The following is a 27,725-nucleotide window of genomic DNA, read 5'->3' as shown; positions in this document are numbered from 1 at the left end:
TTAAACAAAATTAAATTTATTAAAGGCATTGAAGTATATTAAAATACAAACAAAATAAAAAATAGACAAAGCAGTGTTCAGTTTACAAAGAAAATTTACAAAGAAATTCAGGAACAAAAATAGTCCAACATTAACATTTTCTTAGTATGTAACCAAAAAACTGCATATTCTTCAGTCGGTCCAATAAACCAGCATAGTATTGCCATCCTTATAAGGAATAGTTATGTAATTGCACAATAAAATTGCAGATAAATAGGAGTCCCCCCTTCCCAAAATGTGCTATTTATGTTTTGTGCAGACAAAGATCTGGATCAGACCTTTCAGTAATTTGTTTGAACTTCATAAATTCTTTTCACAGTTTCTGTGGGTAGGCTGATTGTTCTGATGTTAAGTGCTCTTGAACTGACAGTGCATTCCAGATCTTCCATCTCAATACACTGGAGAAGGCTAAACATTGCTCACTTGAGTATCTGTAGCTGGAGTAAGCACCACTGGTGCAGACGATTTATGCGTTCTTTCTCGTCTAACATATCTTGGCTTTCGTCCTGAAAACGACAAAGACAGTCTAGTATAAAAGCAGAAAATATACGGGAACGAAGACGGAGTATGTCAACTGCTGGATTCACCCAATAAAAAAAAAAGGTTCCGTTTTCCACTCAACGGCTGGAGTACCTTAATGTTCCACCATGCATGTATAACCAAACTTTGTTTTAGTTTGGCTAGAGCTGGGAAGGGTTTGAACCCTTTACAATGGTATTGCCATTGGTATCCCTACTGGGGGAATTCAGCTTCTGTATTTGTCCTGTGACTATACCACCAGGACACCCAATTATGGGAAATAAACACATTTTACAGTTGTTTATAGAACAGGAAATGGTAATTTTTTCCCATTTCCCCATGGGGTAAATCTAAACAAGTAATGCCTGCTCTGGTCATAAATATACAAAACTGCAATATTCTTAAACTTGTAAAAACTTCCTCTAACTGTTGCGTGTCTGTGACAGGAAGAAAGAGGATATCTTGCCATTGGAACATGGAAAAAATAATTCAAAAAGATTCCTTTCTTCTATAATACTAAATTAAAATAAACCATGAACAATCTAAAGGGCCTTTCAGACAGTAAAATGTTTCTGAGTTTCTCTAGCCAAATATGCAAACTGTGCAGAAATGGTTATATTTACCTGTATAGCTTGGATTTGGAATCATTGATGCCTAAAATTAAAAAAGAAGAAATAATTAATAGACAAAATTAAGCTCAATGGATGGGACCCAACATATTTATATTTTCCAATGCTCTCTGTTTTAAGTGGAGGATCAGTGTTAAGTTCATGAAAATGCTTTCCAAAAAAAAAAAAAAAAATCTGACTGGGGCTATCAAAATTGCTATATCTGAGGATTCCATGAAGGATCAGACCTTTGGATGATAGAATTTTAAGCCATCTTGTATATTGACTTGACAATATATCTGAAAAGGTCTCTACGTGGGAGACAAAACACCAGCTTATATCTGCTCGGGACTACAAATAACAGGCTGAAATGTTCTAGCCTGATGTATCCCCATGACTTTTGTGATAATTTCTACTAAGTTTTTGGTCACATTTAAGAGCTTCTCACCAAAATCATTTTATTAAAAAAATAATTGCATGGCTTGAGTTTACCCTGACTTTAGGTATATCCATATCCCTATTTGAAATAAGGGGTTGGCACCATTGACTTAAGGGCATCTAGCGCCTATCCTACTATTTTATGTATATAATTCCCTATCCCTAGATGTATACTTACCAAGACCATTTGTATACTTAACCATTTGTTAACATTCTAGGCCTAAAAAGTTCAAAGGGACAGAGTCTTTGCCCTGGGACAAGACCCAGAGAAGTCAATTGGGCTTTAAGAGTGGGCACTGGAATTTAAACAAAGAAGAATCACTAGTGATTAGATCTTGGTTGGGTTACATCAGGACAGAGGATGGGAAAAACATTGCTACACTTCATTTAAAACTCCCAACTATCATTCATGTTTTGGATAATGCAGAAAACTGGTAAAAAACTGAAAGGAGTTTTAAGATTAAGATTTTGAAAGATTTTCTGTTGCATTAGCAGTACAGAAAGTAAAGGTAAAGCATGTCATCCTTTAAGTGCACAGTACACCCCCTATCCTGCTGTCTGCTCTTAATCTACCTTACTGTAATACCTCCATCTACAGTAAACCTCACAACAAGATACATATTGCAGGAATCTCTATTATTATAGGGTCTTCTGATTAAGCATCAAGTGATAGCAATCATTGGATCTTTGCTAAAATGTTACCTAATTAACTGTAACCTTAGGTAATCAATGTATACAGCTTTTCTCAAATATTAAAAGTTTCTGAAGTCTGTAACTAATGAAAAAGTGCAATTCTTACAATTATTATTTTTATTTTTTAAGTGCTAATATATTATGCAGCACTGTACAATTAATAGGGATTGCGGATAACAAGCCTCCATATATATTAAGTAAAAACAATTGCATGGGAGAAGAAGTGGATCCTTCCCAAAGAATCCTAACTGTCTTCTGTTCTCTGTTTTCTGTATCACCAATCACATTCAAACATTTAAAAATATAAACCTTTTTTAATTTAGTAGTTCATTTTTTAAGACAGCAAACATGCAGGGGTTGCATTGGGAGCAGCTCTCTTGCACATCAGCAGATTATTATAAAAGTGTTGCCATACTACAGGAATCTGTATAAAGTATAAAGGTGGTAGACAATGCATACACCACAGGCTTTCATTTTCAGTTTTGGGAATATTGAAGTACACCAATGCATATCAATATTTTAAGCAACGTTAATCACTCGTTGATCTGAATTCAATGGACATCCGAATGAATGGTGTAACTTTACAGACTTGTATTGCCTTACTGAATAAGCCTGGTAAAGTTTTTTGCAAAACTCTACATAAGGCTAACACTGACTTACCATCTCACTAGGCTCCAAGATAGATGCTGCAAGAGAAAGAAATGACAAATCTTTACTACAAGTGAGCATTTTCTTTTGGTGAATATTGGTGTAGAGCTATGACTTGTTGGGTTTCATTGGTATAATCCCCACCCCCTTCAATCTTCAAAACAGACAATGACACAAACATCATAAAAACTAAAAAAAGAAGTCAATACCCAAGCATTAGATGAAGCATGCATGTCCGTTAAAAATATGAACCTGTATTTTCAATATGAACATTTGACCTACAAATGTGCCACACATTTCCTGCTCCAATGTCTTTGGATAGCTGGTACACCAAGAAAAAACAATGGCTTCCCTTGTTTGACTCTAAAATGCAAATCATTTTCACTAATTTCAATGAACCCTTTTTTAGGGATCTGTTAAAATGGTCTTCCTTATTTATGAGGTTACTGTTTCATTTGAATTTAATCCAACAATCAAAATATCCAATTCTAATTGCAAGCCTGTGTTGACCACACTTTGGTACCACGTTTGGCAGGTAACTAATAAATGAGTCTGTAACATTCTACAGATAAGGAAATGGAGTTGGCTGTGTGTAAACACACACCATGGCAAAGTGACCAGACTAGCATAAACATAATATTAATATAACTTTAGCAATATTGTGTTTATGGCACAGCAAAGACAATGCATTGTTAAATAATAGGAATAATTAGACAGACACTATTTGTCTTGTTTTGTTATCCCGTCACATGAAGTCAGGTGTTCTGGGCAGCAGCCACAAATCCCAAGTCACCGAGTTTGTGGCTGTTGTATGATGGCCATAGCTCATATTTTTTTATATTGTAGTAGTGAAATTAAAGGAGACACAGTGTGTAACAGGCTAATCAGACATCCAACTCTCCTGAAAATGTAAGATGTAATGATTCTTCTGATGGCCATAGCTCTATATAAGAACAAATATTCTAGGAAAGGGTAGCAGGAGAATACCCAATACCACTTGCATGTTGCCAGCATTTAGCTGAAAAGAACAATACAGTAAGAATGATAAGTTATGTAGATGTAGCATAACCAATTCTGGGGAGAAATCTTTATGTACTTCTGTGCAAGCACATAAAATATGTATTGAACTACAGTACATTTTCAAGTGAGGGAAACAGATCTAAAAAAATATATATACTAAATTCTCCAGATAAGAGATCAAAAATCTGTATGATCTCTACAAAACATCCCAGGACATTTTGTCAAATAGCTGGCCGCCAAATACACATCAGACCACGTACACACGTCAGATATCAGAAAAGGCTGATATTGGATGAGAATGTGGCGTGTGTGTGTACAGCGCTTGTCCTTCGTCAATTATGGATCTGTCCTGGCAGATCCACGAACGATTGTAATGAAAGTTAAGAGGAGAGTGTGCAGTGGGGTGCCGCTCCATCATTCTCTTCCCCCCCCTCCATAGAGAAGAATGGCACTATATATACAGCCCTCGTTCATGCATCTTTTAGTCTTTTGCCATTGGAAAGGATTGTGAAAGATCCTTTCCGACGAGATTCTGGCGTGTGTACAGCGCTCGTTGTCTGTCGTTCTGACGACCATCCCGGCAGATCCAACGATTAATGTGCCGGGTCCCACTTAGTCGTTCTCCCCCTCCCCTCTCCATAGGTATATACAGCGCTTGTTCATGCATCATTAAGTCTCAATTATTGCACATGTGTATTACAAGTAAAGAGTGAGAAGTACCTTTATTCCTTTTGTAGAAAATTTCTGGCAGCATATGTGAACGCTTGAGGTAAAAAAATGTGGCCACAGAAAAAACAAGGAACAGGCTGATGAAGAAAGTTCCCAGCAGGAGAGATGCAGCTATTCCAGGATTGCCTGAAAAAAATTAATATCATGCATTGTTTAAACAGCAAACAACCTATTTTCTGAAATACTGAAAAAACCTCTGGTGGGAAAGAGGATACCAAATATGTATCACCCAGTAGGTGTTTATGTACATGTGCCTTAAATGAGTGTGTGTATATAATAATAATACATATTTTATATATACACCCCCAACATTTACATACACATTTGTCCCTGATCTACAGGGATTTTGGTTGTGTGCTTTTCAAGCCTCCTCCCAAATTCTCCACAGTCAGGCTCATATATTTATGCTGCTATCTCCATGTAAAAGAAATAGCAATGTGAATGTCTAGGCCTGATCCTGAAGATTTTGGGAAGAAGCAAGGAGGCAACAAACCAAGATAGTAAATGCATAAGGAACAGGCAAGTATACAACTTGCAGGGGACATGTACACATTTTACTGATATACAGTATATTTATTACTTTTTTCATTTTTTTCCCAACTTCCCTTCATTTAATATTTATAAATATTCATCTACAATCAAACTAGCCGATATAAACAAAAGCTCCAGTCTTGTTTTCTGCCAGTTCCTAACGAAACCTTAAACGTTTTGTCCCTAAAAAAGTCAATGCCAAGCAGAGCCTAGAGAATCACCACCAATCATTAATACTCAGAAGAAGAACTTACTTAGGTGATGAGGAGCAGACTGAGTTGTGCTGAGATTCATATGGATTTCCAGTGCTTGAGTGGTAACTGAAACAAAGAAGAAACCAAACTTAGCAATATGGCAATGAAAGGCAACTCTTAGGGTTGTGACACCAATGCAGGGACAACAACTTAGGGTTGTGACACCAATGCAGGATTGGTGGTGGAAGGGAGATATATTTGCCCAGGATTCCTCTCCTGTGTGAAGTAGCAGGTGGAAGACTCTCACCTGTGAGATAATTAACGAAGAAGCACTAAGGGTGGGGATATAACATAGAGCCAGGAGCTCAGTCAGTAGCACTGCTGAGAGACACAGACAGGTGGCCTGAGTGAGTGAGCTCTGCTTGGAGACACAGACAGGTGGTCTGTGTGAGGTAGCTCTGCTTAGAGACACAGACAGGTGGTCTGTGTGAGTGAGCTCAAGTCGGTCTGTGTGAGTGAGCTCAAAAGTGAGTAGAAGGTTGCTGAAAGCTTGGTTTTGAGCTGACAGGGGGAAAGCCCTCCAGCTGATAGACAGGGACATCTTATGTATAGTAAGTGCCGGACAGGCAAGGTTTTCTTTTGCTGTTTTTGGTTTTTTATCTGCAACTTTCAATAAACCTGGCTGCAAGTCAGCTTAAGGCTGATACCTCGGTGTGTGATCCGAGTTGGATGAACCAGACAAGTGTCCTTTGAGCCCAGGAAAGGCGATCCTGAGCGTAACTCCTCACAGGGTCAAATTAAAGCAACTAAAATGCAAGGAAATGTATCCCTGAAGTACAATACTGACTTGCTTCTGAATGTAAAACATAGGCACAGAAGCAGTCAAAGAATTGACTATGTAGATGCTGAAAACATCACAATGCTCCCTTGGCCAAAGAAGAGAGAAAAAGAATAGAAGAAGTGTTGAAAAGGAAAGCGTACCTCCCGAATAAGAAAGAAAAATGCTAAACACAGTTGCACTCTTCCTATCCTAAAAGACTTCAACAGCATTTCCTTTTAGTGGTGCAAATATTTCTGATGGTATTCAGAGTTATAAAATACATGTAATATTTCAATCAACCTAAATCTCTAGTGACCATTTCCCACAAGAGCTACTAAAGATTGTTCTGTTCTATGAAAAGAGGAGGACAAGCAGGAGGTGCCCTGCTGCATCCTTCCTAATAGCAAACAAAAATAAGTAGTTAGCTGTTTAGAAATGCAACACAGAAGACTCTAACTGACATGAAGGGGGCTTCTGTACCAGTGTTAGGTTTTCACCTGAGATCATCACAAAAGTTTGTCTCATGCAACAAAAATCTGGTGTCTGTACAAGGCCTCAGGCTGGGTACACATGTGCATCAACTTGATTACGCAATCCTTTCCAATGACAAAAGACTGCACGATGCATGAACGAATGCTGTACTTACTGTGCCATTCTGCTCTATGGAGAGGGGAGAACAACTACGTGGCAACCCGCTGCTCTCTCTCCCTTTCACTTTCATTATGATTGTTTGTGGTTAGTGGACCTGTCTGGACAGTCGTTGAAACAACAGACGGCAAGCTCTGTACACACACCAGATTCTCGTCCGATATCAACCCTGAGCTGATTATCGGACAAGAATCATCTGGTATGTATACGTAGCCTAACTCTCATTTTACTGCAGGGACTACGGACCCCATTTTATAGCCATATTCAGCACATCCAATGGGATGTTGGGAATGCCACATATCACGTATATGAATACTGCACATATTTTTTTAATATTATTTTAATTTTAATGAGAATATTGGGAATATGGATTTTTTTTCCAGAATTCCAGAATTCATTCCAGAATGAAAGTGCTAGTTTGAGTAACAATGTGTTTTCCAGGTATTTACAAGACTTCTAGAAAACTTCCCTAAAGTTTTAAGGCTAGAATTCACAAGCTAAAGCCTGCATGGAAAAGGTATTAAAGTAGAACTCCACCTTAAATCCAAAAGTCTTCCTGGCAGATATGGGACATTGCAGGGTCTCCTACCTCTTTTCCCTCAATGATATGGTCAGTCTTTGAACCTTTATAACACCAACACTGTTACCTATAGTAGTGAGAACCCAGGATATGATGCTGGCCAACATTCATCCTGAAAAAAAGTGCTACTGGATCTCAAAGTAGGAGTGCTACACAGGAGGCCAGTATCACTGCTAAAGTACATATAAAATGAACAGAGGTTTCTTATTCCATTTCTAGACACTCTGCTAAACACATTCTTTCTTGGTAATAGTTTGCAATGCAAATACTGTACTGTCTATAGCAACCGCATTTCTTTTTACACTCACATAATGAAGGTGCACAATAGAGGAACTGTTTGAATAGTTTCTCTGATCAACACAGTTCTGCTTTCAAAATATAAAAAACAAACCTGTATGTGTAAGAGTTTTACCAAAGTCTGTTTTCTTGTTGGTTATCTTAGAGGTACATGAGGATTTCTTTGCTCTCTGGTAATGATCAATCACACTAAACATTTGGGATTAGGAGATTAAGCATGTACCTTAAGTGAGAACTCTGTTAACACTTCACAGTTGAAGAATTTATTGGTGTTGATTAAATACACATGAAGTCTTTGTACTAGAATAACACAACTGATGACTGAATTACATGTCAAGGTAGACTGGTTGTTCAGATATGCAAACAGTGGCGAGAAACAATAACAGTGATAATAATGGTGTGCAAACGTGTAGAAAACAGCAAAGGCGTGTGATATTTATAGCTCAGGACTTTTTTTTCCCACACTTGGGCTCCTATTGTTTAGGAAAATTCATTTTTGTATTTAGGAAGATAAAGTAAAAAATTAGTTATTTTTTAATTCTTTTGCTCAAGAAACAATCAAATGAATAGGTTTGATTACTACAGACAGACTTCAATGAAACGCCCTATAATTATTGGCTGATATTTGGTGAGAGTTGAACTTTAAACTCTAGGACACTTCCATTAAGTCTTTGACACCTAACTAATAAATTATTAGAAAACAATGGGCTGGATTTATTAAAGCTCTGGAGACTGGAGCAGATCGACTATCACTGGTGAACCAGGGTGATCCTGCAAATGGATTTCTTAAAAGAATCAAATTCTAGCTCCTGTGCTTTGCCTTCAAATCCCTCATCAGTTCTTATACCTTTCTGACCTAGTAGAGAAATACACCCCTAGCTGCTCTCTCCAATGACATATTAATGACTTCATGACTCATAACCTCATCACACGGCTCCAAGACTTTTCTAGGGCTGTCCCAACTCTTTGGAATGGTTTTCCAGGTCACATTTGGCTAGCTCCTACTTTCTGCTCCTTTAAAAGAGCCCTTAAAACTCATCTTTTCAAACTGGTCCACTCGTCCTCCCCCCCTCACTACTTACCCACCAATCTATATTCCCCCTCCTAATGTGTGCCACTTCCCCACCTCTTAGATTGTAAGCACTTCGGGGCAGGGTCCTCCCCTCCTCCTGGGTTACCGTCTGTGCTTGTCTGTCATTTGCTACGCCTATTAAATGTACAACGCTGCGTAATATGTGGGTGCCTTATAAATCCTGTTTATTATTATTAATAATAATAAAATTAATAATATTAATATTATTATTAATAATAATAATAATAATAATAATTAGTTGGCAGAGGGATCAAACACAAAAAGAGAAGTGGATATGCCACTAACACTAAATAACACTGATGTCATCCCCATAGTTTCAAACACATTTATCTGTTGCTTGCATAATACACAATGAATTTAAATTTCACTTTGAACACAACAGGTGAGAACAAATGAACAAGAATCTGGTTTCAACAGAACATTTTTTAAGACCAAAAAACAAAAAAACAAAAAAAACAAAACATCACTATATAGCCAAGACAGGTGACGTGTTTACGCAAGAACCGAGGATAGGAGAACCAACAATATTAAATGCTGCTTGTCCTGTCTAACAGGATGCAATGCTTTACCTTTACAAGAACATTTACCAAAGACAGGTAAATCCAGAATCTGTAATGGAGGGGTCAGTCAATGCTTCTGATGTCTTGTAGTAACTTATCCAATACACAAAACAAAAAAGCATCAATATGTTGCAGCCCACAGTATTAAGATGTCTGTTTATCGGTCTGTTTAGGCTCATTGACCCTACATGTGCTTTATAATGAAAGTCACAACACAAGGTACAGCAGCATACGCTATATGTGCACACTGTATCCAATATTCATTACACTGCTTTGTTAAAGCATGCTGAAGGTTGAAAATTTGTGCAGGACCTATTTTTCTGGGGTAATAAAAGCCCAAATGGGCCTTTTAAACAGATTTGTGATGGGCTGCAAGAAGTGATGGTACACATAGGGATGAATAGGGAGACATGAAATAAAGTATTGCTTTCAGATTGCCGTTTTATCTTTCAGGTGCAGGCTAAACAAAAATTAAGCTTTCATGAGGAACTCCAGGTTATGACATAATGTTTTCAAACAATGCAGAAGAGCCAGAAGTACAATGTTGTGAGTGGTGATGAAATTATATCACATGAAAGAACAAGTTCCTAAGATCCCCCTTTAGAATCTCATTTGTTACATACAAGGAATTCATGTGGTGCAATCTGCCTACCCAGTTTCAAGCTTCCATTAAATGCTAGGAAATCTAGAAAGTCAAAAAAAATGCAGAAATGATTTATGGTGTGTGTAAGATAAAATCTTGATTACATTTTTTTACAGCTACTCCTAAACTGAAAGCGTACAATGTAATGGAATTAAGTTTGAAAAGCATAAATTCTATATCCAGTACAATGTCAAACTAGGGTTAGAAGTTCAAGAGCGCACTGGATAGAGCTGGGCTAGCAATCTGCTAAGTGGTTGCAGCAAGTACAGTCTGACTGCTTTGTTCCAGTTTCTAAAACCAGCTTTCCTTAATATTACAAATACTTTTATTTTAAAGCTTAGAAACAAAAAACCCAAGTAGACAATGCACTGTAAGAAGAGAAAAAATTCCATGCATTCCTATTAAAAGTCTGCCACGCACTAGAATCAGCTATCTGTCTTGTGAAATTTCAACATAGAAAATTTAGAAAAATAAAAGTTCCAGGTAACAGGCCAACACATCATGGATGTCACAGTACTCCCCTTCTATCAGGGCCCATTGTAAATAAGGATGGAAATGGACTCATGCACTATTTGAGATATACCAGTTCATATGCAAAGATTCATTCTTTCCTGTATGTATATCTGATATACCTAGACCGTCTTAGTCCCAGCAAACCCGAGGAAGCATTATCAGGCGAAATGTGTTGGGCGACTGAACAGACTGGAACCGTTATCCCATTATTGTTGTGTAAGTAGAACATTGTCTAGCATGAATATCCCAACCCTGTGATGGTGTAAGGTTCTTGGCGATATACAAAGTTATTGCAATGTAATTATGTATGAACTATTTTATCAATATATAATTATTCTTAAGCCTTTAACCCCCGTGTTTCTTGTTTCTTTGTATTCTACTAAATTATGAGGCTGCTACCACTTCTATACCTACCTATATGGAAAGAGACTTTCTAGAAATTTACCCATACACCAGTCAATGGGTGCAAGACCAGTGTAAATGAACATTTTTTTGTATATGGGTTTCCCATTTACCTGGTTACCACCATGCAACCATTGACCAATGGCCCTGTTATTCAGCTGTCATGAACACTAACAACCTACAAAGCCGTGCTTCTTTAAACAGAAGGGATCACCCCCATTGGCTGGTGACTATTTGGGAGTGCTCCCAGCCATACATTAGCTGATGGCAGGAACTAGCATTCCTGATGCTTGATAGAATTATAGGTTGAGAATGCCTTACTTAAAAAAAAATAAAAGTTTTCCTTAACATGCATAGTTTATTCAATTTCTTATAGTGTGTGGTCACCTTTAGATTGATGCTGGAGTAGAATTACTTTTTACTTAAAAACTGGCCTTAGCAGTTGGTTTTGTTTTTCTCAACCCCATTTTTTTCTGATGAGCTGTTTCTATGGGAACTTTCATGTTCACTAGTTGGTAGCCAGATCCATAGTTCTCTACAGCACAGACCCCACTTCATTTTGTAAAATAAAATTTTGTTCCAACAAATCCTGTCTACACCTTTCCAATTTCACAACATGTCTACTTCTAATTAAAGCAAAAATGTTTTTAAAAAATTGGCTCACAGATGCTGCTTGGTGCCTTTCACCTCTGCTAACCAGAAAAGAATTTCTGTTTGCCTCTATAAACTCTGGTTCCTTCTGTTACTAAGAAACCCTACAAACCCTAGAGTAAACTTTGACTCCTGGTGCTCACCCCTGCGCCTTTCCAATTCCTCTATTGTCCAGTGAGAGCTTTTTTTGCTTTCACTGGACAAGGACGACTCTGTCCTAGCTCCACGGGCTCATGTTCAGCACAGGTGGGGAAGGTGAGCCCCCAATATCCAGAAAAAATAAGATCAAACTAGTCTAAAGGAGTCTTTACTAAAAGTTTAACCCACTATATGGTACTTACTCTTAGGCAATATTACATTTGAAATAACAGACAGGTTTACTTTAAAATAAAATATTGTTGGGAAATCAGTGAACAGAATATTTAACCATTAATAGAATATTGAACCATTTTTCGTCTATAATCAGCCAACAGGTAGCGATTTGTGCAATTACAATAAAACACGGCATGCACTTAGGAGTTACTTACTATTTGTGCACTCTGTAAGATTGTAAACTACTTCTTGACTGGAGTCATTTGCACATTTAATACAGGAGGTTCCTCTATCACTGGTCCATATCTGAAAGCATCCTGGGATTCAGAAAACATACAAGGTAGTAATTACATATGTGCAAAAAATAAATAAATAAATATATATATATATATATATATATATATATATATATATATATATGTATATATTTATATTTATATATATATACACACACACACATACATACACAACAAAAAAATCCTGCAAGCTCCTCCTACTGCAGTTTTGCAGTAAAGCACATGCTAAAACACAGAGCTGGAACCCGTGTGCTGCAATGGACTCCAAGAAAAGTGTTTTGGGGCAAGTATAAATAAACTGACTAAGCTTTTTCATTCCAACTAAAGAACATAGGAAGTCTTTATACCTCTGGACATTCAAAAGCTGTTCAGCAGAGGGGTGGCCAACATAAATGATAACTGTGCAGACCAGCAGAACAATGCCACCTGAAGGACTTTATATCAGAAGATGGCACCGATAAGGCTGAAGCATCCACCCTGTGGAACTTTGACAATATATAAACAGAAGATCATTAGCAGCCTTGCAAATCAGGGAAAGAGTAGCTTGATGCCAAAAAGCCCCACAAGCATTTAAATGTCTATTAGAGCGTGCCTTCACAGGAAGGGGTGGAAATGGACGCAGGACTTATTAGAAGTTGGGGGAGCCAACAGCTTAACAAATTGCTTTCTTTTTAGTTGAAAAAATGGGGGCAAGTGTTTTAATAGATCCAAGGCTGGTAGAAGTAACAGATTGATTCTCTGGTCTCTGAGTGGTGTGGACTCCATCAATACAAGCAGAAAGTCTTCTTTAATTTGGGAAGTAATAGCAGCAGACTGCAACTCCTCAATGGTAAGCTCAATATTATGGTAAGCTCATTATTCAAGGACAGCAGTAGTATAACCCAGTGGTTAAAGACATCCTATGCCCCTAATCAGACTAGAAAGAAGAGGATACTTTACTTTTAGAGAAACATTGGTTCTTCTGCCTTCTAAAGGTAGAGTAGGGTGCATATTCTATCCTGTAGCACTATTACCTGTTACTAAAGCACCAAGATAAAACCTGGTACGAGAAAAAAAATCAACAGGCTCAAGAACTGTCCCATGGAGCAGGTGGGGGAGCATGGCTAGTCATCTTCAATAAAGCCATTAATTGCATGAAGAGAGCATAGAGTTCTCCCCATAGAGGATCAGGAGGTAAGTTTTTTTTTAGTTTAGTGAATTTGTGGGCAAATTGGATCCTGGCTTTTTTTAAAGTGAGTCTATGTTATGCCTTTCCAACCTAATATTCAATTAAATTTGTTATCTGCACAGCTTTTTCCAAGGCAGTTTGGAGTTTCCTTGTGCACTACGAAAATGCACAAAGCTGCTTTTCATAAAGTTGTTATATAGTAGTGTGAATCCAGCCTAAATGTTGGACGTATTTATATGTTTTATGTTCACATTTTTCAGTGTCTTCTTCAAGAGCAAATGCATTTGTAAAAGAAAAGAACTTTAGAAAATATTTATTTTTTAAATTAAAGTCTGGACCAAGGCAGCTGCATTTTGACACATGGTTTTTACCAAAGATGACCTAGTGACACATAAAGAAATTATACATGCTGTGTGAATCTGAATGTTGTGTTTTTCTTCTGTTTACACCCTGAATTCCGATCAGAAATACACCCCATTCCTGAGTCAGCTCAGCCTGCAGAATTTGTGTCATTTAATACTTCTCTTGTGAGCTAAGGGGATTTAGGGTGTATCCTTCCATCAGAACAGATGATAGGAGAGGGAAATATCTTTGCAGTGATGTAGAACATCTACACTACATTCTGGTGACTGTGTTCCAAACCATTGTCCTTTACACTCTTCAAGACATGAACTGTTTATTGTCTTGTCAAATCTTGCAGTTTTTAAACAGTTTATTTAGGCAGCGACCAGAACTAACAAAACATAGTTCATAAATGTAATGGCTGGAAAGATGGGAAGGTTATTGTTACATTGCCCCGAACCCTATTATGGTACAAAAGTATGATAATTACTGCCATCTGAGGTTTTAGGTTACTTTTCTCACAGATGTCAACACTCTTATAAGATTCCATTTAAAGGAAATGTATTATGAATCACATAAACACCTGAAAAGTACCTTATTATGTTTATTTCCAGGCTTCTGCACATAACTCCTGGCATGTATGGTTACCCAGCCAGTCCTTAACTGCCTGCCCGCATGGCTGAGAAACAATACCAAAGACTGGGCTTTAGTAGTCATTTGGGGCTTGCTGGTAGTGATACGCTGCCATCAGAAATACCAATATATGAGCTTGGATAAACAAGGATGTTGCAGCAGGAATGAAGCGAGGGAGGGTGGCTGGTAAGCATAAATGCTGGGAAAAAATAAGGGGGTATGCTGTTTAGACAATGTAATTTTTGCCTATTGATGAAAAAAAACTGCATATCTTTAAATGGTACCCATAAAAAAAAAGACAAGTGCCATGATTGCTAAATTGGTTTCAAAATGTGCAAGCTTTGAAGCTGCCACTGTGATCCTGGCTTCGCTACCTAAAATCAGCATGCTAGACACCATCTACCTTTTGCAGACTGCTTACTTCAGGTCAGCGACAGGCAAGCTAACTAGTAACCAACAGCAAACAATTAGGTTTCATTTTTTTCAGACCTACAGAAAGATGAATTGAAATCAGTTGGAGTTAAACCACTTTGTCTATTTGCCTAACCTAAAAACATGCAGCCATGCAAACCGATAGAAAAAAAAATAAAAATAAATAATATATATATATATATATATATATATATATATAAATTGTATCATGGGTGGAGAATCCACACTATAAATAGGTTCAGTGTTATATTGCGAATATCATTTTAGTTGTACCACACCAACCCTGCCAGATAAAGTACAGAACAGGTTGCAGAACATGCAATCAAAATGTACTTTCTTCCAATTAATTCACAAGACACTTATTTTAGCAACCCAACTTGCTAATAAGATGCATGGATAGTGAAGATATAATTAGATCTTGCTGTCACACATCTTTAACACTTACGCAACAAACCTTCATTAAAGACGATTATATCAGAGTTTATGTAATTTGATGGAAACTTGGTATGGCTGACATTTGTTGGCACTGGCAAGTGAAGCATAATTACCTGGACTGCATCTTTTGTCAGCCGGACATGAGCCATTTAGGACCAGCCGTTCACTACAGCAATCTGAGACCTGACAGAAGCAAATGGGTGAAGATTAATATTATTGTTATCATGTCTGGGATTCTATAATGTATAAAGGATACAAATCCACCTGAGAAAACATCTGAATGTTGATTTTTAATGATCTATCAGCAAAATTGTTGGAACACAGGGAGATTGCATTCAATCATACTATAAATGGTTTCTTGACAAACTAGTACTGGAAGAAAATGGAAAGGCACCCGTGGTTGGGATGGATGACCATGTACACCTTCCTGAGTGGACAAAGTACAGTTGTGCCTTAAATCATATGTCAGTTTTAAAATATATAATAACGTATGAAGCACATATTAAAAAGTACATTTCTGTGTTATTATTTTATTAAACAGTATCTATATATATATATAGCCAACCCAGGGCTGTACATTAAATTGGGGTTGCAAATTACAGACAGACACAGGATGAGGAGAAGACCCTGCCCCGAAGAGCTTACAATCTATGGATTTGGAGTGGTGGGAAGTAGTGAGGGTTAAAGAGACAGAAGAAGACAGGTGGGCAAGTTTGAAGAGAGAGTTTTAAAATACAACAAATGAAAGGGGTAGCCAAGGGATTGTGTAGCTGGTCAGGAATGGGATGGATAATGCTGGATGTCCAACAGCCAGGAAATGAACTGGGCTCTATTTGCCTTGCTGCAGCTTCCAAAGCTCATAATGAGAAGCCAACCACGTAAAGTAAAAATCAACCCTTTTTTTTTACAGGAGAAGAGTATGTACAACTGTGCGAGACTAAAGGCAATTCAGCTTTTAAGAGCTTACTGGATGAATAAACAAAGCTGAACTCCAGGCACACCGCTAAATGCAGTTTAAAAACAAGTATTTATGTAATGCAGTAGAGGTATGCAGATCACAATGTAAAACATTTACAAACCCTTTATGTATAACACTAAAGCTTTAAATTTTAACTTTTTAATTGTTTTGGTTTCAAACAATCTCCAGGTCACCAGGCCCTAGAAAGATGCTAGAGATTACTTGCAAGTTTTATTTTACTACAAGTTTTACTTTATAGACATAAATTACAATTGCTGTAGTAACATTATATTTCATTACCGTTAAATTGAGCTGTTTTTCTCCAATTGATTCAGAATCTTTAATTCTGGGCATCACAACAGGAATACACTACCATGATAACATTTTTGCAAATGATATGAGTAGCACCCAGATAATTTTGGACATACATTCCATTGATGCGGTTGTCCTCTCCAACCCTCTGTTTGTTGCACTGTCTGTGGGGCAGGGCTTACAGCTTCAGTGGAAAATTTAGGTTTTTGGTATAAGTAAGTGATGTTTTATTTGATTTGGAGAAATGCAAGTTGTGCAAGCTTTTGGTATTTTTGGATTTATACTCATATACATAAACAATATCTTTTGTTATGTAGAATACATACCTACCATACTCCTGGGGAAGCAGACTAGTTTATGTGAAACCCGTTGAGAAAGAATGTGAATATTCTGCCTAGGGTGAGAACCCAATTTGTGTGGTGGGTCTCCATGGACAATGGCAGATTTAGGAGTAATACAGGAAAATTTTGTAATATCTTTGCTTGTAAATTTTTGTAATGATTTTGTGCACTGTTTTTAGTCTACTATGATCAATAAAATACATTTTAATGGATGTGGTTTAACAATGCTACTACAAAATCCCTCACTATCTACTCTTTTTGTATGCAAGTTTTACTCACCTTGTCACGCTTGGGGAGACAGGACTAGGGGACGCTACGGCTTGCAAGGGAGTGGTGTGAGCCCTGAGAAGGGCCAAGGCACAAAGTATAGGCAGTAACCAGGTCTTCTACAGAGCATCTAGCCGTGAGGATGTAGCGCTGCTGGTTACTGCCAGGTTGTAGTCCTTGGACTCACCAGGGTGAGCAGGTTGATACTCAGTACCAAATCAGCAAGCAGAACAATTGTCAAGGAAGGCCAGGTCCGGGCAGGCCAGGACACTGGAAGCAACAGGAGGCACAGGTGACACAGGGATAACCACAGACCAGGAAGAACCCTGGAACTGCACAAGGGAACTGGTTGCAAAAACAACAGACTGGACAACAAGGGGTTACACATAAGCTGGACAGAGGAAACACTGAATTAACCAACAGGTGTGGAGTAAATGCTCAGCAGAGCTATAGGGCTCAGCACTAGTGGAGACACATTGCACGAACGCTGAGTGTTGTGTCTGAGCTAGTCTAAAAGCCAGGAATGATAAAGAGGATATTTCCTGATCGGCCAGCGGGATGAGCGAAACTGATAAGACTTAGAAGAGCAGGCACGCCCAGAGTTATAACTGTCCGCATGCACAGGGGGGAGGCGCCTGTGGTTTAGAAGATCTTATCAAGGAGCCTGGTTGTTTAATTTTTCATGCAGGCAATCAGGGTTCTTGCAAGAGAGGAATTCCTAAATACTTTTTGCAGGTATCTTGCTCTGTCTCACATAAAAATAGCACATGCACCTGCAATGTACAGCCTGTCTCCACCTAGATGCTGGAAAAAAAAGCTCACATACAGCATGGTGTACCCAGAAGAATTGGCTGTGGGGAATGTAGCAGTGACAGGATCCTGGATTCATCATTGCTAGAGGGCACAGGTGTGTGGCAATAGGTGTGTGCCAATTATGTCAATAGCTTACCAACACTAATGAGTTTAGCTCCTTCTTTAACGCAATCTTAAGTGAACTTTCTGAGGTTAGTACACTTGCAGTATTTTCCTTTAGCATTAATACCTCACTAACTGCTTACAGTATTGCTGAAACAGTTTTTTTTAGGGACCCAGGAGCACAATGTTGTTCATGAAATGTAAATATTTCAGCTCTTCTGTTACAATCCATATATACATCCCAGAATAATTGTTAGCATAGCTTTAGGTTTACATGCGTGTATGATGCAAACTTTAAACTGGGATTAGAAATTTAGAGTATGCTTGTACAGTATTGTGATTGCATACATTTATTTGGTTGTGCTCCAACAGCAGCCACTTATTCCTTTTTTAATTCGCATTCGTCCTGGGTGTGCCTAATGACCCAATGAGAAAGAAAGAACATAGAAGAAATAAGAACATACATACCAAAGAATTCACGGATTCTCCCCTGGATTCCACAATTAACCTGCCCAGGAGAATGATGAAGGGTACAGCCATTCTAACAAAAGAAAACTGGTGTCAGACACGTGTATTGGTATCCAGGAAGCAGAAAATAAAACAATGTGAAGAGAACACACAGGCACAAGGGACACTCACAGCCTTAAATGCCCTTTGTCTTATTCTTTGCATGAATTAGGCAATTTATCTACATCAGAGCCAAGAAATAGAGGTGTGCAACTACATAATAGCTGCCATGTATCTTGTCAAGGTTGGAAAACAATGACGCACACAGGCAGTATACTTTGCAGAAATCCGAAGCAAAATATAGGAAGACCTTTTTACAATGTTCCCTGAAATTAAGAGAGAATATGGAGAATATGGGCTAAAATACAAGTCTTAAAAAGTTTGCCTCTAGCCTCTTTACCGTTACTAGAGTAACAGTTGGGTTTAAATATTCAATCCTATGTGGTTACATGCAGCAATACCGCAGATGTCTAAGTTAGAAATGGGATCTGACAAACTTTTTCAAGGGAACAGATCCTCCTATCCCAAGCCACATTATTATTATTATTAATATTATTATTATCCCACTAATGAAAAAAGCTGCTTAACCGTCTGGCCTTTTAATCTATTTGACTGTTTTTGCAGTTGTTTTGGAGACTGATAGAAAATTGAATGTTTGAAATATGTGTGTTACCTTACTAAGGGGCAAAGCAATAAAAGAGGTAATGACAACATAAAGGACTGGCACATTATTTACTTTAATTATATGTGAACCTTACAGTTCTGTACTTTCAGCTCCTCCTCTGGATGATGTTGGTAAATGGGTTCCAATTAGCCCAACATTTAATTCAGATGAAGCGCTGGCTTGCACTGTGCAATTTAGTTAACATGTACAGTGGCAAAATGTGGTCTACTTACCATTTCTAACCTCTAAGGCCTGTTTTATTATTGCTCTCAAAAACTATAGAAAATAAGACTATAATGGGAGAATCTGGATGATTCAGCAAACCTGAAATAGATCTGGTGCAGGCTGAAAACATTTGCCAATTAATAGCAAATCTTTTTGACGATTTTCATTCAAGGTTTGCTGGATCACCCAGCTTTTCCCATGATATACCATCTTCTCCAGAGTTGGAAAGTTTTATCATATCAGGTCCATTCTGAGGGAGCATGTGGTCTACCATTTCTAACTTCTTCTAAAGGTTGTCTATCATGTTGATTGGTGTATTTAGTGGTTTGCCTGGAGTTCACCAATACAAAGGCTGATACACAATCCTTGTTTTGCTCCAGTTCAGAATTCCAGAATAAACTAATTAACATGGCCCCTGGTACTGTTGTCTGCCCTGCCATGGACTGAATCTGGCTAAGCTGATGGTATAGTCAAGCATGTGCAAATTATTAAAAAGGTAAAGCCCTTCATGTTCTCACAGACCAGAATAAGTTTTTTAACATTGAACATATTTGAACATATAATAGCAACAGTATTGGTGCATTTTGGAGAGGTTATGAGGAAACAGTTTCCCAAATAGTTTGGGTCAGTCTTAGTCTGGACCAAAGCAACAGGAACCCATTAAAATCTCATAGTGCGGCCATTATATGTTCAGACTCCAGAAAAAAAACAAACAAACCGTATTCTTGTCTGTGAAAACATGAGATTTTACTTTTTTTTTTGCACTCTCTTGACTATAAGATCCAGTCCATGGCAGGGAAGACGACAGTATCGGGGCCATGCGGATTCGTTTAATTTGGAATTTTGAATTACAGAAAAAAAAACAAGGATTGTGTATCAGCCTCTGTATTGGTGAACTCCAGAAAACCCACTAAATACACTGATTGGCATTAAAGACAACTTTTAGAAGAAGATAAAAACGGCAGCCCACATATTCCCTTAGTTTGGGCCTGATATGATAAAGCTCTCCAACACTGGAGAAGATAGACTATCGTTTGAAAAACAAATATTCAGCCATTGGGTTAAGGAAGGTGAACTGTATCTTACAAACCAGTCACAGCAAACTGCTAGCTGACGTTGCTTTTACAGATTCTGTAACTATTAAAAAATTCAGCATTGAGACGGAAAGTTTAAAAGGGAGAGTTCATTGGGGCTAGAATACATATTGTGTTTTTACATCCCAGTTTCATCATTCAATTACCAGCTTTTTAGCCGTCTTCCCCTTAGCAGACTTGCATTTTAAAGACCAATCTTTGCCCTTACACAAATTAACTTTTTTTTTCCTGCCTAGTTGCTATGTAACTGAGAATGTTATCAGTAAGCTCGTGGATGAGATTCACATGCAAGGATCTGCCATTAAAAGAAAAATCAATGTAGCTCAGAGGAACTGTTACAGTGTGGAACAGCTGATAATAAAAACCTAAATCACCATGGCATGCCATCTGCAAGTGACAGGGAGATGGGTCGAGGGAAACCAGTTCCCAGCATTCACTGCCTGCACAGTCATTGCCGCAGCAGATGAAAAGGGCACGCATAACAATCATGCATAGACAAAACCCTGGCTTGTCACCGATATAGATACAGCGTGGATAATCTCTTTGTTTGATATCAGATACTGGAAAGACTTTTAGAGCCATGCCGTACATTCAGACAGGATGACTGCTTACAGAGATTAGTTAGAGCACAACTTCTCATGATAGTACAAACCACAAAAACAATATACTTATGAAAAGTAATTAAAAAGTAGAATTAAAAACTCTAAAACAAGTATACTAAAATTGAAATGTTTTACCTACCTTCTTTTTAATAATTATCAACCCCTAAATTATTAGTTTGAGCAGAAACTAAATTGAAGAAAACATTAAAGTGTAGCTAAACTTGGTGATCAAGAATGAATGGGAGCGCAGAGCTTCCCGGAAAACCTAAGTCAGGCAGAGGGAAGCTCTTGGCTGCTTCTTTATTAATAAAAAAAAATTGCTGATCTTGTGCATGCGCAATGAGATGAGCAATTTTTTTCCCAATCTACATCACCCAATCCCACGCCTGCACAGTGTGAGTTTGGGTGACGCAGGAACAAGAAACCAGAAGAAAAGGAAAGAAGATTTTGGCGCCCGGCGTTTCGTCTGTGCTGGGCGGAAGACAGATCCCGGGATGACAGATACCAGGACCTGATGGAAGAAACCTTATGACGGATAGACTGCTCTGCAGGATAGAAGGCAAGTGTGGTATTTTTGGGTTTACTTCCACTTTACAGTAGTACTAAATTAACATATTTCATAACAAGCCCCAGTTCCGGAAAAGCCATTCCAAAACATGATATTGCCACCAGCATGCTTCACTGTGGGGATGGTGTTCTGTTGGTGATGTTTTTGCATCAAGTGTACCTTTTGGAATTGTAGCCAAAAAGTTATACCCTGGTCTCATCAGGCCAGAACACATTTTCCACATGCTATTGGGAGACTTTATGTGTTTTTGTCCAAACTATAGCTGGGTCTGGATGTTTTTCTTTGTAAGTAAAGGTTTTCTGTCTTGCAAAGCTTTCGTATCATCAAAAAAACACCGTCCTCACTATGAAGCATGGTGGTGGCAGTATCATACTACCGGGTTATAAATATGGTTTATTCTTTTGTCATACTTTTTTTTTTGCAGTTACATGGCGACACAGACTCTGTCAGCAACCACTTGCACATTGTGATGAGCAGGTCACTCAAGTAAACGCATGGGCATTTATATGGCATCACACACAGCAAGTGAATGCCAATTTCAGATAGTGTGCCCAACACAGCAGCAGAGCTGGGAGAGGGAGGCAGGGTAACACGTCATGAGAACTGACTATTTGGGAAATCAGATGCCATGCGTTGGCACAGTCCTGAATTTGAAAGCACACAAGAGCCTAATGGACCTGTCCTTCCAGCACAATTTTTTACTAGCACATTAGATCCCTTTTTTTTTAACTAAATGTTTTTATTATATTAAAAAAATGTCCTGGAAAATGTACTTACACAGTCCATAGGTAATATATTTCCACATTTACTTCCTAGGCGTGATAATGACTTAACAAGAGTGACAAATATATGTAGGTCTTAGTTCTGTAAACTTCCCAGGAAAGTCCAAGCTGCTGAAAAATAAAAGATCATACATGTGGTCATCAGACATACCGTAGTACAATATATCAGGCACTGACAATAGAAATATTAAAGTTTAATATTAATGCAAAGCCCAATTTCTCCACACTAAGCTGTGCCTGAGAAGATGCCAACAAGTAATATTCCTAATAACACAAGACTGTTTACTTCTGGAACATTAGGTGACAATGAAAGTCCGCTCAGTGAAATGATGTTGACAGGCCGGCTTTTGGTAAAATATAACTATAAATTTTAGAAGAGAATATGGAGTCCCCTGTCAAAGCTTTTCCGACAGGCTTGTCATTGCTTTTTTATAGCATTATACACTGAGCCACACATGGACACATTGGTGTGTACAGACACGGCATGATTCTGTGTCATCCCAGCCCTGCCAAACATTTAACTGAAAACAGTAAATGCCAGTAAGAGATGGAAGCAGTGACAGCAAAGTACTGGAGGGTTCATTGAGCCAGGTACATATTCCATATTGTAACAATATGTGCACATCACAGCAATAACACTCCAGGTGGCCCAAGGTTTAAAGCAGAACTAAACCCTGGAGATGCTCCCCTGACCCTGTTACTTCCTGGGCATTGATATATTCTCCTTTCTTCTCATGAACCCTGAGCTGCATGTGATCGCCCGATACCGGACAATCTAAGACTTATCCCAAGCAGGTTTATTTCACTTTCTAACATTTTGCTTGCAGCAGTTACCTGAGAACTATCAGTGATGTGAAAAGTACGACAGGAAGGTGAATTGTGTTCACAATCATTGTTTAGTTTGGGTGCTCGAATTACAAAAAGTTCTACATTAAATACTTGTATTACTATTACATATTAGCATCTTTTCTTGCTGAAAACACACTAGAAATCTAATTCTTCCATTTATTTATTAGAATATAGGGGACTGGCAGGCAGTAACTAATTATGCTTAAAGCATAGGTAAAGGTAAAACATCTTTTCTTAGGTTTAGACAGAGTAGGGAAGGGTAAAGACGGTACCCATGGGCAGATCTGTTGCCATTTTAACAACGCTTTTTCATGAATATCCAAGTCCCTGATGATTAGATTCACTGTTTTATTTGCCCCGGTGACAGCTGTCATATAGAGAGAATGTAAGCAATAATCCAGCATTGGGCAGTCAGGAGACAAATGAAGACACCTCTACTGTTACATCTCCCTATGATCTCCCAGATCCCTTCAGACCTTTCTAACTGGAACAAATCCCCCCACATTCTTCTATAGCAGTGTTTCTCAATCAGGGTTTCTCCAGAGGTTGCTAGAAAAATTTCCACTCATATCAGTTTAGCTAACACCAATGATCTCCTTGGCTATCTGTAAATCTAACATTCTTCCCACTGGCCAGCAATGTAAGAGGCATTCTTCCCACTGACCATCACACTAATGTACTGTGAGCTATGGGTATATAAATTATAGCGGGGGTCCTTAAAACATCTGAAAGTTATTTCCTGTGTTTTCCACATTAAAAGGTCTAGAAAAGCTGTTCTGTAGGGTAAAAGTCATAAAACCTTTACACAAGCATAGGTCTCCCTATTTAGCCACATAACAAATTTTTAACAATAACAGAAAAACAAAAATAAATCACATCTTTTTTTTAGGAGTTCTTCTACAGAGGTCTTTCTATGGAGAACTCAGATGACCCCTCTAAGGCCTTCAGTCAGTATGGAGTACAAGATTTGGTGACTGAAGAGTTGTACTGTTTGAGCTGGGGGTGAGATCATTGCAGAGAGACCACTGCTTCCACCCAGATAACAAGGGCCATTTCTGCTCCATCCCAGCAGTAACAGGAATTTCTACTCAGGCTGCAGCTGCTTTCTAAGGAAAATGATCCATAAGACTAAACACATTTTGTTTTGATGCTCCTGTCATAAATGAATCGATTTACACTTACACCTGGAATCTTCCAGGTCCATATGTCCCAATAGCAGTAATTTATTCCGACCAGGGAATGTCAGAATCTCAGCTTTATAGTTCATTGGGGGTTTAACTGAATAAATCTGTTTAATGGTCAGGAAAATTCAATGAAAAAAGTGTACAAAAAACATATTCCTAATTTTCACATTTTTGTCTCATCAGAGGGAGCGAGCCTCACATGAATTAATAGGGCATATGGCTGACTGTCTAGACAAACCAACAAACCACAATGGAAGTTCTCAACAGTACGATTCAACTGAATATTATCTCCTGCCTGATCATAAATGTAAGGAGTACTATACTGGTCAAAATTGTAATGGTAATGGTAATGGTAAGGTAATGAGGTCCCCAATGCCCACCAATAAAAGGGACAACTACACTGAGCACCATTGTAAAGGGATCCTTCCCCCAATGACCACCAATGTATGTGCCCAATACAATGTAAAGGGACAACTACACTGAGCACAAGCATAAAATAATCCTTTTCCCTTTGACCAGCAGTGTAAATGGTGCCCAATGATCGCCAATGTACCCAATGATCTCCAATAAAAGGGACAACTACTTTGACCATAAGCCTAAAGGGAGCCTTTTCCCAATGTCCACAAATTAAGGGTCACTTAATTTGACCACCACTGTAAAAGTGTCCTCCCAATGACCACCAACGTAAAGGACACTAATGATGACCCATGTAAGTGACCAATACAATGACCACCAGTGTAAATGGGTTCTTCTCCCAATGCCTACCAATGAAACGGGCAACTACCTACCATTACCAACAACTTAAGGGACCACTACATTGACCACCATTGTAGGGGAAAACTACACTGACCACCAGGGTAAACAGATATGTCTTCTTCCAATGACCACCAATGCAAGAGACCAATACAATGACTGCCAGTGTAAAGTAGTCCTTCTTCCAATGACCACCAAAGGGAGAACTACACTGACCACAAGCATAAAAGAACCCTTTTCCCGTTGACCACCAGTGTAAAGAACCACTACAATGACCACCAGTTTAATGTGGTCCATCTCCCTATGGCCACCAATGCAAGGGATCACTGCAATGACACCAGTATAAATGGGTTCTTCTCCCAATGACCACCAATAAAAGGGACAACTACTTTGACCACAAGCCTAAAGGTATCTTTTTCCCAATGACCACCAATTCAATGTCACTACATTGACCACCATTGTAAGAATGTTCTCCCATTAACCACCAACATAAGGGATAACTACAATGACCACCAGTGTAAAGGGACACTAATGACGACCCATGTATGTGACCAATACACTGACCACCAGTGTAAAGTGGTCAATCTTCCAGTGGCCACCGATGCAAGTGATCACTGCAATGACCACCAGTGTAAATGGGTTCTTCTCCCAATGACCACCAATAAAAGGGACAACTACTTACCATTACCATCAACTCAAGGGATCACTACATTGACCACCATTGTAAAAGTAACCTCCCAATAACCACCAATGTAAGGGAAAACTACACTGACCACCAGGGTAAAGAGATATGTCTTCTTCTAATGACCACCAATGCAAGGGATCACTGCAATGACCGCCACTGGAAAGTAGTCCTTCTCCCAATGACTACCAATGTAAAAGACCACTAAACCAGTTTAAAGGGGTCCTTTCCCCAATGGCCACCAATGCAAGGGATCACTGCAATGGCCACCGGTGTAAATGGGTTCTTCTCCCAATGAACATCTATGCATTGACTGCCAGTGAAAAAATGTCCTGACCAATGTAAAGGGCCACAGCACTGACCACCAGCATAAAGGGGTTCTTCTCCCAATGGCCACCAATGCAAGGGATCGCTATAATGGCCACAAATATAAATGAGCTCTTCTCCCGAAGAACACCTAAGCAATGGACCACCAATGTAAATGGATCCATCTCCCAATGGCCACCACTATAAAGGGGCCCTTCACCCAATCACTTTTAATTGAAGGGACCACTAAAGTTTTTGTTGACTTCTGTTCTGGTCATTAATAATCGTATTTCATGACCATTACTAAAAATAATAGAGAATGGAAGCTTTGGGTGTCACATTTACATTATTCACAACAATGATCTTATTTTACCAATCATTATATCTATAACTTGCTAATCATATAAATGAGTGGCTTTCCTTGTCATATGATGGAAAAATGTATATGCTGTCCCATGCGATCTGGAAAGAAGAAAGAATCCAGGACAGACTGGAATCAGATGGAAGAGGGATCAGGCATGTTTTTTTTTCTAGAGTAGAAGAATTGGGAGAATAGTCTAGAAAGTGGTGCCTAACGCCCGGTGCCCGAGGACCAGAATCAAGCCAGGATTTTCATATAAACAGCGGGATCTATTTTTAAAATAGGGAATCATTCACTCAAACATTCCTTTGTGGGAATCTTCCAGGTCCATGCGTTTCAATGACAGTAATTGATAACCAGGGAATATTTGAGGGAATGTCAGATTCCCTGGTTTTTACACAGAACCCTTTGACAATAATCTGACACTTTGTTAGCCAGATTTTCCTAAATCCACGCCATCCGTTGGAGAAATATTGGAAATTCAGATCCTGGTTGAAGGATTGGAGATCCCTGACCTAGATGATGAGAAAAGTTTATTAGAGGAGATGGCTGGAGTGATGGCATCATGTTAGGTGAACCCCTTTAGTGGGCGGAGCTGGGAACACCATAATGAAGCTGCAGATGGTGTTCCCAGATAAAATGAAAGATATGACAAGGACCTGAGAACTACATGAATGACAGAACTAAAGCCATGGAAGTGTTTGCAGCTCCCTCCAGAAGGGCCACTTTCCAGCTGTGGTAGGGGAGCACCTTTTAGAAGTTTTATTGATTCTAAACTTTCTCCTCTCACACATAAGTGATTAGCGGCACCCAGTATGAACCGGCCTCTAACAAGCCTCCATAACAAGTCAGAGCAAAGACAGAACCCTCAGTTCTGGGTCAGTATTGGCATCCTCATTTCCTTACCTTCACAACGAGAAGTCACCACACACCCGACAGCCTCTGTGCGTTCTGGGACTTGTAGTCTTCCAGTCTCCGACCTTATTACCTCCCGCCGGCAGAATGCGGACAGCTGAACTACAATTCCCACAATCCCTAGCGGCCCCCTTCACCTACCTGTCCGACCCGCCGCTGCTGATGCAGGTAACAAAGCGGCCACGCCCCCTCCCTC

The 27,725-nt window shown here is 38.8% G+C and overlaps 1 protein-coding gene across 2 annotated transcripts; it reads right to left on the bottom strand.

Annotated features, from left to right (window-relative positions):
• On the bottom strand, positions 1–27,725 carry C11H1orf159 (chromosome 11 C1orf159 homolog). 2 transcript variants are annotated; one of them, XM_072426128.1, is made up of 10 exons: positions 27,521–27,725; positions 22,475–22,590; positions 18,506–18,578; positions 15,358–15,427; positions 12,154–12,255; positions 5,480–5,545; positions 4,686–4,820; positions 2,958–2,983; positions 1,182–1,212; positions 1–545 (listed from the first exon to the last, which is right to left on the bottom strand). In XM_072426128.1, exons 3-10 carry the CDS (start codon positions 18,575–18,577, stop codon positions 448–450), a joined length of 600 nt encoding a protein of 199 aa, XP_072282229.1. In that variant the 5' UTR covers position 18,578; positions 22,475–22,590; positions 27,521–27,725; the 3' UTR covers positions 1–447. The 2 variants fall into 2 exon arrangements, with proteins under 2 accessions (XP_072282229.1, XP_072282230.1); XM_072426129.1 differs by having other exon boundaries at positions 22,475–22,587.

This window comes from Pyxicephalus adspersus, chromosome 11, assembly GCF_032062135.1.
Source record: "Pyxicephalus adspersus chromosome 11, UCB_Pads_2.0, whole genome shotgun sequence".
Lineage (NCBI taxonomy): Eukaryota > Metazoa > Chordata > Amphibia > Anura > Pyxicephalidae > Pyxicephalus > Pyxicephalus adspersus.
Note: the sequence above shows the minus strand (reverse complement) of the source record. Positions and strands in the feature narration are given on the sequence as shown.